Source organism: Hyperolius riggenbachi, chromosome 3, assembly GCF_040937935.1.
Source record: "Hyperolius riggenbachi isolate aHypRig1 chromosome 3, aHypRig1.pri, whole genome shotgun sequence".
NCBI classification, from domain to species: Eukaryota; Metazoa; Chordata; class Amphibia; order Anura; family Hyperoliidae; genus Hyperolius; species Hyperolius riggenbachi.
In genome coordinates this window covers 9,949,743-9,966,705 of record NC_090648.1, presented here as the reverse complement: position 1 = coordinate 9,966,705, position 16,963 = coordinate 9,949,743, and the positions used below count along the sequence as shown (strand labels likewise).

Here is a 16,963-nt window from a genome sequence, read left to right as displayed (position 1 = left end):
CGGAGCAGTCACAGGACAGCTCCCCTGATCTCTCATATGCTAGAGGAATTGATGGGAGCGGTGCAGTCACAGGACAGCTCCCCTGATCCCTCATATGCTGGAGGAAGAGATGAGAGCGGTGCAGTCACAGGACAGCTCCCCTGATCTCTCATATGCTAGAGGAAGAGATGAGAGCGGTGCAGTCACAGGACAGCTCCCCTGATCTCTCATATGCCAGAGGAAGAGATGGGAGCGGTGCAGTCACAGGACAGCTCACCTGATCTCTCATATGCTAGAGGAAGAGATGAGAGTGGTGCAGTCACAGGACAGCTCCCCTGATCTCTCATATGCTAGAGGAAGAGATGGGAGCGGTGCAGTCACAGGACAGCTCCCCTGATCCCTTATATGCTGGAGGAAGAGATGGGAGCGGAGCAGTCACAGGACAGCTCCCCTGATCTCTCATATGCTAGAGGAATTGATGGGAGCGGTGCAGTCACAGGACAGCTCCCCTGATCCCTCATATGCTGGAGGAAGAGATGAGAGCGGTGCAGTCACAGGACAGCTCCCCTGATCTCTCATATGCAGGAGGAAGAGATGAGAGCGGTGCAATCACAGGACAGCTCCACTGATCTCTCATATGCTTAAGGAAGAGATGGGAGCGCTGCAGTCACAGGACAGCTCCCCTGATCTCTCATATGCTGGAGGAAGAGATGGGAGCGGTGCAGTCACAGGACAGCTCCCCTGATCTCTCATATGCTGGAGGAAGAGATGGGGGCGGTGCAATAACAGGACAGCTCCCCTGATCTCTCATATGCTGGAGGAAGAGATGGGAGCGGTGCAGTCACAGGACAGCTCCCCTGATCTCTCATATGCTAGAGGAAGAGATGGGAGCGGTGCAGTCACAGGACAGCTCCCCTGATCTCTCATATACTAGAGGAAGAGATGAGAGCGGTGCAGTCACAGGACAGCTCCCCTGATATCTTATATGCTAGAGGAAGAGATGAGAGCGGTGCAGTCACAGGACAGCTCCCCTGATCTCTCATATGCTAGAGGAAGAGATGGGAGCGGTGCAGTCACAGGACAGCTCCCCTGATCCCTCATATGCTGGAGGAAGAGATGGGAGCGGTGCAGTCACAGGACAGCTCCCCTGATCTCTCATATGCTAGAGGAAGAGATGAGAGCGGTGCAGTCACAGGACAGCTCCCCTGATCTCTCAAACGCTAGAGGAAGAGATGAGAGTGGTGCAGTCACAGGACAGCTCCCCTGATCTCTCATATGCTAGAGGAAGAGATGAGAGCAGTGCAGCCACAGTACAGCTCCCCTGATATCTCATATGCTGGAGGAATAGATGGGAGCGGTGCAGTCACAGGACAGCTCCCCTGATAACTCATATGCTGGAGGAATAGATGGGAGCGGTGCAGTCACAGGACAGCTCCCCTGATGTATCATATGCTGGAGGAAGAGATGGGAGTGGTGCAGTCACAGGACAGCTCCCCTGATCTCTCATATGCTAGAGGAAGAGATGGGAGCGGTGCAGTCACAGGACAGCTCTCCTGATCTCTCATATGCTGGAGGAAGAGATGGGAGCGGTGCAGTCACAGGACAGCTCCCCTGATCTCTCATATGCTGGAGGAAGAGATGGGAGCAGTGCAGTCACAGGACAGCTCCCCTGATAACTCATATGCTGGAGGAAGAGATGGGAGCGGTGCAGTCACAGGACAGCTCCCCTGATCCCTTATATGCTGGAGGAAGAGATGAGACCGGTGCAGTCACAGGACAGCTCCCCTGATCTCTCATATGCCAGAGGAAGAGATGGGAGCGGTGCAGTCACAGGACAGCTCCCCTGATCTCTCATATGCTAGAGGAAGAGATGAGAGCGGTGCAGTCACAGGACAGCTCCCCTGATCTCTCATATGCTAGAGGAAGAGATGAGAGTGGTGCAGTCACAGGACAGCTCCCCTGATCTCTCATATGCTAGAGGTAGAGATGAGAGTGGTGCAGTCACAGGACAGCTCCTCTGATCCCTCATATGCTGGAGGAAGAGATGGGAGCGGAGCAGTCACAGGACAGCTCCCCTGATCTCTCATATGCTAGAGGAATTGATGGGAGCGGTGCACTCACAGGACAGCTCCCCTGATCCCTCATATGCTGGAGGAAGAGATGAGAGCGGTGCAGTCACAGGACAGCTCCCCTGATCTCTCATATGCTGGAGGAAGAGATGGGAGCGGTGCAGTCACAGGACAGCTCCCCTGATCTCTCATATGCAGGAGGAAGAGATGGAAGCGGTGCAGTCACAGGACAGCTCCCCTGATCTCTCATATGCTGGAGGAAGAGATGGGAGCGGTGCAGTCACAGGACAGCTCCCTTGATCTCTCATATGCTGGAGGAAGAGATGGGAGCGGCGCAATAACAGGACAGCTCCCCTGATCTCTCATATGCTGGAAGAAGAGATGGGAGCGGTGCAGTCACAGGACAGCTCCCCTGATCTCTCATATGCTGAAGAAAGAGATGAGAGCGGAGCAGTCACAGGACAGCTCCCCTGATCTCTCATATGCTAGAGGGAGAGATGGGAGCGGTGCAGTCACAGGACAGCTCCCCTGATCTCTAATATGATAGAGGAAGAGATGAGAGCGGTGCAGTCACAGGACAGCTCCCCTGATCTCTCATATGCTAGAGGAAGAGAAGAGAGCGGTGCACTCACAGGACAGCTCCCCTGATCTCTCATATGCTAGAGGAAGAGATGGGAGCGGTGCAGTCACAGGACAGCTCCCCTGATCTCTTTTATACCTGTACAGGAGGAGGAGATGGGAGCGGTACAGTTACAAGACAGCTCCCCTGATCTCTCATATGCCGGAGGAAGAGATGGGAGCGGCGCAGTCACAGGACAGCTCCCCTGATCTCTCATATGCCAGAGGAAGAGATGAGAGTGGTGCAGTCACAGGACAGCTCCCCTGATCTCTCAAATGCTAGAGGAAGTGATGGGAGCGGTGCAGTCACAGGACAGCTCCCCTGATCTCTCATATGCTAGAGGAAGAGATGAGAGCAGTGCAGCCACAGGACAGCTCCCCTGATATCTCATATGCTGGAGGAATAGATAGGAGCGGTGCAGTCACAGGACAGCTCCCCTGATGTATCATATGCTGGAGGAAGAGATGGGAGCGGTGCAGTCACAGGACAGCTCCCCTGTTCTCTCATATGCTGGAGGAAGAGATGAGAGCAGTGCAGTTACCGGACAGCTCCCCTGATCTCTCATATGCTAGAGGAAGAGATGGGAGCGGCGCAGTCACAGGACAGCTCCCCTGATCTCTCATATGCCAGAGGAAGAGATGAGAGTGGTGCAGTCACAGGACAGCTCCCCTGATCTCTCAAATGCTAGAGGAAGAGATGGGAGCGGTGCAGTCACAGGACAGCTCCCCTGATCTCTCATATGCTAGAGGAAGAGATGAGAGCAGTGCAGCCACAGGACAGCTCCCCTGATATCTCATATGCTGGAGGAATAGATGGGAGCGGTGCAGTCACAGGACAGCTCCCCTGATAACTCATATACTGGAGGAATAGATGGGAGCGGTGCAGTCACAGGACAGCTCCCCTGATCTCTCATATGCTGGAGGAAGAGATGGGAGCAATGCAGTCACAGGACAGCTCCCCTGATCTCTCATATGCTGGAGGAAGAGATGAGAGCAGTGCAGTTACCGGACAGCTCCCCTGATCTCTCATATGCTAGAGGAAGAGATGGGAGCGGTGCAGTCACAGGACAGCTCCCCTGATCTCTCATATGCTGGAGGAAGAGATGGGAGCGGTGCAGTCACAGGACAGCTCTCCTGATCTCTCATATGCTGGAGGAAGAGATGGGAGCGGTGCAGTCACAGGACAGCTCCCCTGATCCCTTATATGCTGGAGGAAGAGATGAGACCGGTGCAGTCACAGGACAGCTCCCCTGATCTCTCATATGCTGGAGGAAGAGATGGGAGCGGTGCAGTCACAGGACAGCTCCCCTGATCTCTCATATGCTAGAGGAAGAGATGAGAGCGGTGCAGTCACAGGACAGCTCCCCTGATCTCTCATATGCCAGAGGAAGAGATGGGAGCGGTGCAGTCACAGGACAGCTCCCCTGATCTCTCATATGCTAGAGGAAGAGATGAGAGCGGTGCAGTCACAGGACAGCTCCCCTGATCTCTCATATGCTAGAGGAAGAGATGAGAGTGGTGCAGTCACAGGACAGCTCCCCTGATCTCTCATATGCTGGAGGAAGAGATGGGGGCGGTGCAGTCACAGGACAGCTCCCCTGATCTCTCATATGCTAGAGGAATTGATGGGAGCGGTGCACTCACAGGACAGCTCCCCTGATCCCTCATATGCTGGAGGAAGAGATGAGAGCGGTGCAGTCACAGGACAGCTCCCCTGATCTCTCATATGCAGGAGGAAGAGATGAGAGCGGTGCAATCACAGGACAGCTCCTCTGATCTCTCATATGCTTAAGGAAGAGATGGGAGCGGTGCAGTCACAGGACAGCTCCCCTGATCTCTCATATGCTGGAGGAAGAGATGGGAGCGGTGCAGTCACAGGACAGCTCCCCTGATCCCTTATATGCTGGAGGAAGAGATGAGACCGGTGCAGTCACAGGACAGCTCCCCTGATCTCTCATATGCCAGAGGAAGAGATGGGAGCGGTGCAGTCACAGGACAGCTCCCCTGATCTCTCATATGCTAGAGGAAGAGATGAGAGCGGTGCAGTCACAGGACAGCTCCCCTGATCTCTCATATGCTGAGACCGGTGCAGTCACAGGACAGCTCCCCTGATCTCTCATATGCCAGAGGAAGAGATGGGAGCGGTGCAGTCACAGGACAGCTCCCCTGATCTCTCATATGCTAGAGGAAGAGATGAGAGCGGTGCAGTCACAGGACAGCTCCCCTGATCTCTCATATGCTAGAGGAAGAGATGAGAGTGGTGCAGTCACAGGACAGCTCCCCTGATCTCTCATATGCTAGAGGAATTGATGGGAGCGGTGCACTCACAGGACAGCTCCCCTGATCCCTCATATGCTGGAGGAAGAGATGAGAGCGGTGCAGTCACAGGACAGCTCCCCTGATCTCTCATATGCTGGAGGAAGAGATGGGAGCGGTGCAGTCACAGGACAGCTCCCCTGATCTCTCATATGCTGGAGGAAGAGATGGGAGCGGTGCAATAACAGGACAGCTCCCCTGATCTCTCATATGCTGGAGGAAGAGATGGGAGCGGTTCAGTCACAGGACAGCTCCCCTGATCTCTCATATGCTAGAGGAAGAGATGGGAGCGGTGCAGTCACAGGACAGCTCCCCTGATCTCTCATATGCTGGAAGAAGAGATGGGAGCGGTGCAGTCACAGGACAGCTCCCCTGATCTCTCATATGCTGAAGAAAGAGATGAGAGCGGAGCAGTCACAGGACAGCTCCCCTGATCTCTCATATGCTAGAGGGAGAGATGGGAGCGGTGCAGTCACAGGACAGCTCCCCTGATCTCTAATATGATAGAGGAAGAGATGAGAGCGGTGCAGTCACAGGACAGCTCCCCTGATCTCTCATATGCTAGAGGAAGAGAAGAGAGCGGTGCACTCACAGGACAGCTCCCCTGATCTCTCATATGCTAGAGGAAGAGATGGGAGCGGTGCAGTCACAGGACAGCTCCCCTGATCTCTTATATACCTGTACAGGAGGAGGAGATGGGAGCGGTACAGTTACAAGACAGCTCCCTTGATCTCTCATATGCCGGAGGAAGAGATGGGAGCGGCGCAGTCACAGGACAGCTCCCCTGATCTCTCATATGCCAGAGGAAGAGATGAGAGTGGCGCAGTCACAGGACAGCTCCCCTGATCTCTCAAATGCTAGAGGAAGAGATGGGAGCGGTGCAGTCACAGGACAGCTCCCCTGATCTCTCATATGCTAGAGGAAGAGATGAGAGCAGTGCAGCCACAGGACAGCTCCCCTGATATCTCATATGCTGGAGGAATAGATAGGAGCGGTGCAGTCACAGGACAGCTCCCCTGATAACTCATATACTGGAGGAATAGATGGGAGCGGTGCAGTCACAGGACAGCTCCCCTGATGTATCATATGCTGGAGGAAGAGATGGGAGCGGTGCAGTCACAGGACAGCTCCCCTGATCTCTCATATGCTGGAGGAAGAGATGAGAGCAGTGCAGTTACCGGACAGCTCCCCTGATCTCTCATATGCTAGAGGAAGAGATGGGAGCGGCGCAGTCACAGGACAGCTCCCCTGATCTCTCATATGCCAGAGGAAGAGATGAGAGTGGTGCAGTCACAGGACAGCTCCCCTGATCTCTCAAATGCTAGAGGAAGAGATGGGAGCGGTGCAGTCACAGGACAGCTCCCCTGATCTCTCATATGCTAGAGGAAGAGATGAGAGCAGTGCAGCCACAGGACAGCTCCCCTGATATCTCATATGCTGGAGGAATAGATGGGAGCGGTGAAGTCACAGGACAGCTCCCCTGATAACTCATATACTGGAGGAATAGATGGGAGCGGTGCAGTCACAGGACAGCTCCCCTGATGTATCATATGCTGGAGGAAGAGATGGGAGCGGTGCAGTCACAGGACAGCTCCCCTGATCTCTCATATGCTGGAGGAAGAGATGAGAGCAGTGCAGTTACCGGACAGCTCCCCTGATCTCTCATATGCTAGAGGAAGAGATGGGAGCGGTGCAGTCACAGGACAGCTCCCCTGATCTCTCATATGCTGGAGGAAGAGATGGGAGCGGTGCAGTCACAGGACAGCTCTCCTGATCTCTCATATGCTGGAGGAAGAGATGGGAGCGGTGCAGTCACAGGACAGCTCCCCTGATCCCTTATATGCTGGAGGAAGAGATGAGACCGGTGCAGTCACAGGACAGCTCCCCTGATCTCTCATATGCTGGAGGAAGAGATGGGAGCGGTGCAGTCACAGGACAGCTCCCCTGATCTCTCATATGCTAGAGGAAGAGATGAGAGCGGTGCAGTCACAGGACAGCTCCCCTGATCTCTCATATGCCAGAGGAAGAGATGGGAGCGGTGCAGTCACAGGACAGCTCCCCTGATCTCTCATATGCTAGAGGAAGAGATGAGAGCGGTGCAGTCACAGGACAGCTCCCCTGATCTCTCATATGCTAGAGGAAGAGATGAGAGTGGTGCAGTCACAGGACAGCTCCCCTGATCTCTCATATGCTAGAGGAAGAGATGAGAGTGGTGCAGTCACAGGACAGCTCCCCTGATCTCTCATATGCTAGAGGAAGAGATGGGAGCGGTGCAATAACAGGACAGCTCCCCTGATCTCTCATATGCTGGAGGAAGAGATGGGAGCGGTGCAGTCACAGGACAGCTCCCCTGATCTCTCATATGCTAGAGGAAGAGAAGAGAGCGGTGCAGTCACAGGACAGCTCCCCTGATCTCTAATATGATAGAGGAAGAGATGAGAGCGGTGCAGTCACAGGACAGCTCCCCTGATCTCTCATATGCCAGAGGAAGAGATGGGAGCGGTGCAGTCACTGGACAGCTCCCCTGATCTCTCATATGCTAGAGGAAGAGATGAGAGCGGTGCAGTCACAGGACAGCTCCCCTGATCTCTCATATGCTAGAGGAAGAGATGAGAGTGGTGCAGTCACAGGACAGCTCCCCTGATCTCTCATATGCTAGAGGAAGAGATGGGAGCGGTGCAATAACAGGACAGCTCCCCTGATCTCTCATATGCTAGAGGAAGAGAAGAGAGCGGTGCAGTCACAGGACAGCTCCCCTGATCTCTAATATGATAGAGGAAGAGATGAGAGCGGTGCAGTCACAGGACAGCTCCCCTGATCTCTCATATGCTAGAGGAAGAGAAGAGAGCGGTGCAGTCACAGGACAGCTCCCCTGATCTCTCATATGCTAGAGGAAGAGATGGGAGCGGTGCAGTCACAGGACAGCTCCCCTGATCTCTTATATACCTGTACAGGAGGAGGAGATGGGACCGGTACAGTTACAAGACAGCTCCCCTGATCTCTCATATGCTGGAGGAAGAGATGGGAGCGGTGTAGTCACAGGACAGCTCCCCTGATCTTTCATATGCTGGAGGAAGAGATGGGAGCGGCGCAGTCACAGGACAGCCCTCCTGATCTCTCATATGCCAGAGGAAGAGATGAGAGCGGTGCAGTCACAGGACAGCTCCCCTGATCTCTCATATGCTAGAGGAAGAGATGGGAGCGGTGCAGTCACAGGACAGCTCCCCTGATCTCTCATATGCTGGAGGAAGAGATGGGAGCGGTGCAGTCACAGGACAGCTCCCCTGATCTCTCATATGCTGGAGGAAGAGATGGGAGCGGTGCAGTCACAGGACAGCTCCCCTGATCTCTCATATGCTGGAGGAAGATATGAGAGCGGTGCAGTCACAGGACAGCTCCCCTGATCTCTAATATGCTGGAGGAAGAGATGGGAGTGGTGCAGTCACAGGACAGCTCCCCTGATCTCTAATATGCTGGAGGAAGAGATGGGAGTGGTGCAGTCACAGGACAGCTCCCCTGATCTCTAATATGCTGGAGGAAGAGATGGGTGCGGTGCAGTCACAGGACAGCTCCCCTGATCTCTCATATGCTGGAGGATGAGATGAGAGCGGTGCAGTCACAGGACAGCTCCCCTGATCTCTCATATGCTGGAGGAAGAGATGGGAGCGGTGCAGTCACAGGACAGCTCCCCTGATCTCTCATATGCTGGAGGAAGATATGAGAGCGGTGCAGTCACAGGACAGCTCCCCTGATCTCTAATATGCTGGAGGAAGAGATGGGAGTGGTGCAGTCACAGGACAGCTCCCCTGATCTCTAATATGCTGGAGGAAGAGATGGGAGCGGTGCAGTCACAGGACAGCTCCCCTGATCTCTCATATGCTGGAGGAAGATATGAGAGCGGTGCAGTCACAGGACAGCTCCCCTGATCTCTCATATGCTAGAGGAATAGATGGGAGCGGTGCAGTCACAGGACAGCTCCCCTGATCTCTCATATGCTGGAGGAAGAGATGGGAGCGGTGCAGTCACAGGACAGCTCCCCTGATCTCTCATATGCTGGAGGAAGATATGAGAGCGGTGCAGTCACAGGACAGCTCCCCTGATCTCTAATATGCTGGAGGAAGAGATGGGAGCGGTGCAGTCACAGGACAGCTCCCCTGATCTCTCATATGCTGGAGGAAGATATGAGAGCGGTGCAGTCACAGGACAGCTCCCCTGATCTCTCATATGCTAGAGGAAGAGATGGGAGCGGTGCAGTCACAGGACAGCTCCCCTGATCTCTCATATGCTGGAGGAAGAGATAAGAGCGGTGCTGTCACAGGACAGCTCCCCTGATCTCTCATATGCTAGAGGAAGAGATGAGAGTGGTGCAGTCACAGGACAGCTCCCCTGATCTCTCATATGCTGGAGGATGAGATGAGAGCGGTGCAGTCACAGGACAGCTCCCCTGATCTCTCATATGCTAGAGGAAGAGAAGAGAGCGGTGCAGTCACAGGACAGCTCCCCTGATCTCTCATATGCTAGAGGTAGAGATGAGAGTGGTGCAGTCACAGGACAGCTCCCCTGATCTCTCATATGCTAGAGGAAGAGATGGGTGCGGTGCAGTCACAGGACAGCTCCCCTGATCTCTCATATCCTGGAGGAAGAGATGGGAGCGGTGCAGTCACAGGACAGCTCCCCTGATCTCTCATATGCTGGAGGATGAGATGAGAGCGGTGCAGTCACAGGACAGCTCCCCTGATCTCTCATATGCTGGAGGAAGAGATGGGAGCGGTGCAGTCACAGGACAGCTCCCCTGATCTCTCATATGCTAGAGGAAGAGATGGGTGCGGTGCAGTCACAGGACAGCTCCCCTGATCTCTCATATGCTGGAGGATGAGATGAGAGCGGTGCAGTCACAGGACAGCTCCCCTGATCTCTCATATGCTGGAGGAAGAGATGGGAGCGGTGCAGTCACAGGACAGCTCCCCTGATCTCTCATATGCTAGAGGAAGAGATGGGTGCGGTGCAGTCACAGGACAGCTCCCCTGATCTCTCATATGCTAGAGGAATAGATGGGAGCAGTGCAGTTACAGGACAGCTCTCCTGATCTTTCATATGCTAGAGGAAGAGATGGGAGCGGTGCAGTCACAGGACAGCTCCCCTGATCTCTCATATGCTGGAGGAAGAGATGGGAGCAGTGCAGTCACAGGACAGCTCCCCTGATCTCTCATATGCTAGAGGAATAGATGGGAGCGGTGCAGTCACAGGACAGCTCCCCTGATCTCTCATATGCAGGAGGAAGAGATGAGAGCGGTGCAGTCACAGGACAGCTCCACTGATCTCTCATATGCTGGAGGATGAGATGGGAGCGGTGCAGTCACAGGACAGCTCCCCTGATCTCTCATATGCTAGAGGAATAGATGGGAGCAGTGCAGTTACAGGACAGCTCCCCTGATCTCTCATATGCTAGAGGAAGAGATGAGAGCGGTGCAGTCACAGGACAGCTCCCCTGATCTCTAATATGCTGGAGGAAGAGATGGGAGTGGTGCAGTCACAGGACAGCTCCCCTGATCTCTAATATGCTGGAGGAAGAGATGGGAGCGGTGCAGTCACAGGACAGCTCCCCTGATCTCTCATATGCTGGAGGAAGATATGAGAGCGGTGCAGTCACAGGACAGCTCCCCTGATCTCTCATATGCTAGAGGAAGAGATGGGAGCGGTGCAGTCACAGGACAGCTCCCCTGATCTCTCATATGCTGGAGGAAGAGATAAGAGCGGTGCTGTCACAGGACAGCTCCCCTGATCTCTCATATGCTGGAGGAAGAGATGGGAGCGGTGCAGTCACAGGACAGCTCCCCTGATCTCTCATATGCTAGAGGAAGAGATGAGAGTGGTGCAGTCACAGGACAGCTCCCCTGATCTCTCATATGCTGGAGGATGAGATGAGAGCGGTGCAGTCACAGGACAGCTCCCCTGATCTCTCATATGCTAGAGGAAGAGATGGGTGCGGTGCAGTCACAGGACAGCTCCCCTGATCTCTCATATGCTGGAGGAAGAGATGGGTGCGGTGCAGTCACAGGACAGCTCCACTGATCTCTCATATGCTGGAGGATGAGATGGGAGCGGTGCAGTCACAGGACAGCTCCCCTGATCTCTCATATGCTAGAGGAATAGATGGGAGCAGTGCAGTTACAGGACAGCTCTCCTGATCTTTCATATGCAGGAGGAAGAGATGGGAGCGGTGCAGTCACAGGACAGCTCCCCTGATCTCTCATATGCTAGAGGAATAGATGGGAGCGGTGCAGTCACAGGACAGCTCCCCTGATCTCTCATATGCTGGAGGAAGAGATGGGAGCGGTGCAGTCACAGGACAGCTCCCCTGATCTTTCATATGCAGGAGGAAGAGATGGGAGCGGTGCAGTCACAGGACAGCTCCCCTGATCTTTCATATGCAGGAGGAAGAGATGGGAGCGGTGCAGTCACAGGACAGCTCCCCTGATCTTTCATATGCAGGAGGAAGAGATGGGAGCGGTGCAGTCACAGGACAGCTCCCCTGATCTCTCATATGCTAGAGGAATAGATGGGAGCGGTGCAGTCACAGGACAGCTCCCCTGATCTCTCATATGCAGGAGGAAGAGATGGGAGCGGTGCAGTTACAGGACAGCTCCCCTGATCTCCCATATGCTGGAGGAAGAGATAAGAGCGGTGCAGTCACAGGACAGCTCCCCTGATCTCTCATATGCTGGAGGAAGAGATAAGAGCGGTGCTGTCACAGGACAGCTCCCCTGATCTCTCATATGCTGGAGGAAGAGATAAGAGCGGTGCTGTCACAGGACAGATCCCCTGATACTCATTGCAGTACTGTTAGAACAATGCATGTGGCAGACATGATGATCACATGTTATGCAGATTTCTGTTACCTGTGATATGTTGCACTGTATTTGCATTGAGGTTATGTGTGAGTAATATAATGTTGTGCAATGTAAGATTTTATGGAGTTGCACTATTCCTGTCATAATCAAAGGGTTATCTCCATCTCATTCCAGATTGTTTGATCCTCAGTAAGCACCCAGTCTCTACCCACCCCTATCGCACTGTGGAGTTTATTCATCACACTGTATGTGCAACACCTTGTAACGAAAATCCCACGACGCCGGATGGATTGCGGAAATATGGTCGCATCCGTTCCGGCATGCAGACTTTCAAATGCGGAATGCGGAAATTTGGCGGCATCCGCCTCGCAAGATCCTCCAGGCGCACTGCGCCAAACTCACCGGCGTGCTGCACATCAGGGCTCTGCCATCTTGCTTCTAGGGAGTACGCGCGCACCAGGCACGCCTTTATACCCCTAGAAAGTGTGTCAGCTGATCTAGAAGTCAGCTGACGTTTTTTCCTGCTCTGATTGGTTGCTGCTTGGGGTGGAGACTTCTCTCCCAAGCAGTATATAAGGAAGTGCTTCTCAGTCACACTTCGTCTGTGTTTGCGATACCCTGTGTCAGCACTCAGACCTAGTCAGTTCCCGTGTGATAATCTGGCAGGACCCCGGCTCTTGTCACACCTAGTCAGCCTTGTATTTGATATTGCGTCATATACTGGTTCATCGCCAATATATACACATATTATACTGTCTTGATTTATCGTGTATGATTCTGTGCCTGTCTTGACTATTCTTCTGCTTCCTGATTCTGTACTTCGCCAGCCCGTACCGTTCTCGACTATTGGCTTGGTTTACGACTATTCTCTTTTCTCACGTTTCTGTACTGCTGCCGCCTGATCTGTTGCCGAACCTCATTTTGTCTGACCTTTCTCCCTTCAGTGGAACGTCTCCCACAGTAGGGTTCTATCAGAGGCTTGCCTCTTTGAGACAGCCGCCACTAGCAAACCCTTGCTGCTAGAGGCCGAGACTCCTCCACTCCATCCTTTGGAGGATCTCACACACGGGTTTTCCATTCAGAGGTAACCACACCTCTGAGGAATTACGGTGTGGTGGACTTTTCCACATACTTGAGAATTTACACTGTATATTATTGTTGTCTGCTGTTCCAGCTTGCTGGAGGTTGTATCTCTGTGCCCTATAGAGATACTCTATTGCATCATGCACCTTCTTGCATCCGATTGTATCGTGTCACGCTATACTTGCATTATTGGTGATTCTGCAGATCACCATATAATCAGGTATAGCATCTGTATTATTGGTGATACTGCAGATCACCAATAAACAGAAAATCTGTGCTTACTGACACCAAACGTTACACACCTGCATTGGGTTAAAGACTGCCTCAATTCACTAAGCTTAACTCCTGTCTTTAATAACTCTTCTGAGCTGTTTTACAGTTATCACCATGGTGATCTAATTGTGATAACTGTAAAACAGCTCAGAAGAGTTATTAAAGATAGGAGTTAAGCTTAGTGAATTGAGGCTGTCTTTGTCAGTTGTGTCTCTCTGTCAGCGGTGTGGCAATGATGCTTTAACTTGCGGACTACATGCCAGAATATGTTCTGACAGCTACGGATTTAACAGGCAAGGGACATAAACTCTGTACTAAAGGAAAATCCATATACGGACAGTTGGTATAACAGTATCTTAAAGGGAAGGTTCAGGGAGGGTGGGGGAATAATAAAAATCAATTTCCACTTACCTGGGGCTTCCTCCAGCCCGTGGCAGGCAGGAGGTGCCCTCGCCGCCGCTCCGCAGGCTCCCGGTGGTCTCCGGTGGCCGACCCGACCTGGCCAGGCCGGCTGCCAGGTCGGGCTCTTCTGCGCTCCAAGTCCTTGTACTTCTGCGTCCCACGCCGGCGCTCTGACGTCATCGGACGTCCCCCGGGCTGTACTGCACATGCGCAGAACTACTGCGCATGCGCAGTACAGCCCGGCGGACGTCCGATGACGTCAGAGCGCCGGCGTGGGACGCAGAAGTACAAGGACTTGGAGCGCAGAAGAGCCCAACCTGGCAGCCGGCCTGGCCAGGTCGGGTCGGCCACCGGAGACCACCGGGAGCCTGCGGAGCGGCTGGCTAGGGCACCGCCTGCCTGCCACGGGCTGGAGGAAGCCCCAGGTAAGTGGAAATTGATTTTTATTTTTTCCCCACCCTCCCTGAACCTTCCCTTTAAACATAATCAGTCTATACACAACACAGGAAGTTGGAGTTGTGTATGATAAATATAAGAGGATAATCTACCTGCAGTGCCTCCTGTGTATTTGCTGAACCACAGACGGTAAAGATTTCCCTCATTTGCCAGCTTAAACTCACTATATGTGGCATAAGTCCTGTTATGGTCAAAATCCTCCAGATCAACCCGCAGCTGATAGGAACCTGAGAGAAGAATATTGATTGAAGTGCCAATGAGAAAAAAAGCAATTCTGACCATAAAATAAGTTTATCTCTATGTGGGGTTTACCTGTGGCTGTGAGTTGGTGAATATTCTCATTACCCAACCAGAACTCACTCAGCTGGCTGCCAAACCCTCTTTTGTAGTCTTCCCAGTCTCGGTTAAAGTCCACCGAGCCATCAGCACGTCTCTGGAACACCTGGGAGAGAGGAGAGAGGTCTTCAGCTGAGTTCTCCTGAGATAAGTCATTGGAGGTGGCCACTCCCTGGTGTGCTCTACAGACTCTGACCACTGATAATCCCAGGACCAGTGTGTGCTCTATGTGTGGCCATATGCAGAAGCCCAGAGCTATCCTCAGTGCTGTGTGTGGGAATGTACCATTTATACATATGGGGGTCTGTAGGATTCTAATCTCAGTATCCAGGCTGAGTCAGCAGCAGAGCTATCCTCAGAGCTGTGTGTGGGAATGTACCATTTATACATATGGGGGTCTGAAGGATTCTAATCTCAGTATCCAGGCTGAGTCAGCGGCAGAGCTATCCTCAGTGCTGTGTGTGGGAATGTACCATTTATACATATGGGAGTCTGTAGGATTCTAATCTCAGTATCCAGGCTGAGTCAGCAGCAGAGCTATCCTCAGTGCTGTGTGTGGTAATGTAACCATTTATACATATGGGGGTCTGTAGGATTCTAATCTCAGTATCCAGGCTGAGTCAGCAGCAGAGCTATCCTCAGTGCTGTGTGTGGGAATGTGCCATTTATACATATAGGGGATCTGTAGGATTCTAATCTCAGTATCCAGGCTGAGTCAGCAGCAGAGCTATCCTCAGTGCTGTGTGTGGGAATGTACCATTTATACATATAGGGGATCTGTAGGATTCTAATCTCAGTATCCAGGCTGAGTCAGCAGCAGAGCTATCCTCAGTGCTGTGTGTGGGAATGTACCATTTATACATATGGGGGTCTGTAGGATTCTAATCTCAGTATCCAGGCTGAGTCAGCAGCAGAGCTATCCTCAGTGATGTGTGTGGGAATGTACCATTTATACATATGGGGGTCTGTAGGATTCTAATCTCAGTATCCAGGCTGAGTCAGCAGCAGAGCTATCCTCAGTGATGTGTGTGGGAATGTACCATTTATATATATGGGGATCTGTAGGATTCTAATCTCAGTATCCAGGCTGAGTCAGCAGCAGAGCTATCCTCAGTGCTGTGTGTGGGAATGTACCATTTATACATATGGGGGTCTGTAGGGTTCTAATCTCAGTATCCAGGCTGAGTCAGCAGCAGAGCTATCCTCAGTGCTGTGTTTGGGAATGTATCATTTATACATATGGAGATCTGTAGGATTCTAATCTCAGTATCCAGGCTGAGCCAGCAGCAGAGCTATCCTCAGTGCTGTGTGTGGGAACAGGGCTGGGCCGAGGCATAGGCTGGAGAGGCTCCAGCCTCAGGGCGCAGTGTAGGAGGGGGCGCACAATTCATTCAGCTGTCATTCCTAATTGTGTATGAAGCAAGAAGAAATAAGAAATGGGGATACATAGCAGTGACTGCAAGCCAGATAACTAGATATTAAGGTGTTGAGGAGCTTGTGGGCCCTGTGGCCCTCTTAGTCTAATAGCAATCAGTGTGTGACAGCTGGGGTGGGAGGGATGGAGGGGCGCACTTTGGTGTCTCAGCCTTGGGTGCTGGAGGACCTTGTCCCTGCTCTGTGTGGGAATGTACCGTTTATACATATGGGGGTCTGTAGGATTCTATTCTCAGTATCCAGGTTGAGTCAGCAGCAGAGCTATCCTCAGAGCTATGTGTGGGAATGTACCATTTATACATATGGGGGTCTGTAGGATTCTAATCTCAGTATCCAGGCTGAGTCAGCAGCAGAGCTATCCTCAGTGCTGTGTGTGGGAATGTACCATTTATACATATGGGGTCTGTAGGATTCTAATCTCAGTATCCAGGCTGAGTCAGCTGCAGAGCTATCCTCAGTGCTGTGCAGCCGACTGCAAAGAATTTGTTAAGGATTGTGCGGTATGTGCTAAAAGCAAACCCTCCCGGCTGGCACCTGTAGGGACATTGCAGCCTTTACCCACCCCGAGTGAACCATGGACCCACTTGTCCATGGATTTTGTGGGTGAGCTTCCCAGATCAGAGGGCATGTCGGTCATTTGGGTGGTAGTCGACTGCTTCAGCAAGATGGCCCATTTTGTGCCCTTGAAAGGACTCCCCTCGGCCCAGGAATTGGCCGACTTGTTTATCAAACACGTGTTCCGGCTGCACGGCATTCCGGAAAACATAGTGTCCGATCGGGGAGTCCAATTCGTATCTAAATTCTGGAGGGCATTCTGTCATCAAATGGGCATGAAGCTGTCGTTTTCATCGGGCTACCACCCACAGACCAACGGTCAGACGGAGAGGGTCAACCAGTCATTAGAGCAGTTTTTGAGATGCTACGTTGCAGAGTTGCAGAGGCGCCCTTTGCAGAATTTGCACAAAACAATTTGAAAAGTTCTTCCACTGGATTTTCTCCGTTCCAGGTAGTGTCTGGAAGATTGCCCAAATTTTCACCGTTACCAGTGGCCTCCACTCCGTTTCCAGCTCTGGAGGCTTGGCAAAGGTCTTTTAAAGACATTTGGCGGACGGTGAGAGACAGTTTGGAAAAGGCGTTTCTGAGTCA

The 16,963-nt window shown here is 52.6% G+C and overlaps 1 protein-coding gene across 1 annotated transcript in view; it reads right to left on the bottom strand.

The window, feature by feature from the left end:
* Positions 1–16,963, bottom strand: part of LOC137561314 (ficolin-1-A-like) — a 174,896-nt gene that overhangs the window by 89,715 nt on the left and 68,218 nt on the right. Inside the window, exons 3-4 of the mRNA XM_068272592.1 lie at positions 14,360–14,489; positions 14,140–14,274 (exon numbers count right to left, since the gene is read on the bottom strand). Of these exons, the coding sequence (XP_068128693.1) occupies positions 14,140–14,274; positions 14,360–14,489 (265 nt within the window). The remainder of the gene's footprint in view (positions 1–14,139; positions 14,275–14,359; positions 14,490–16,963) is intronic.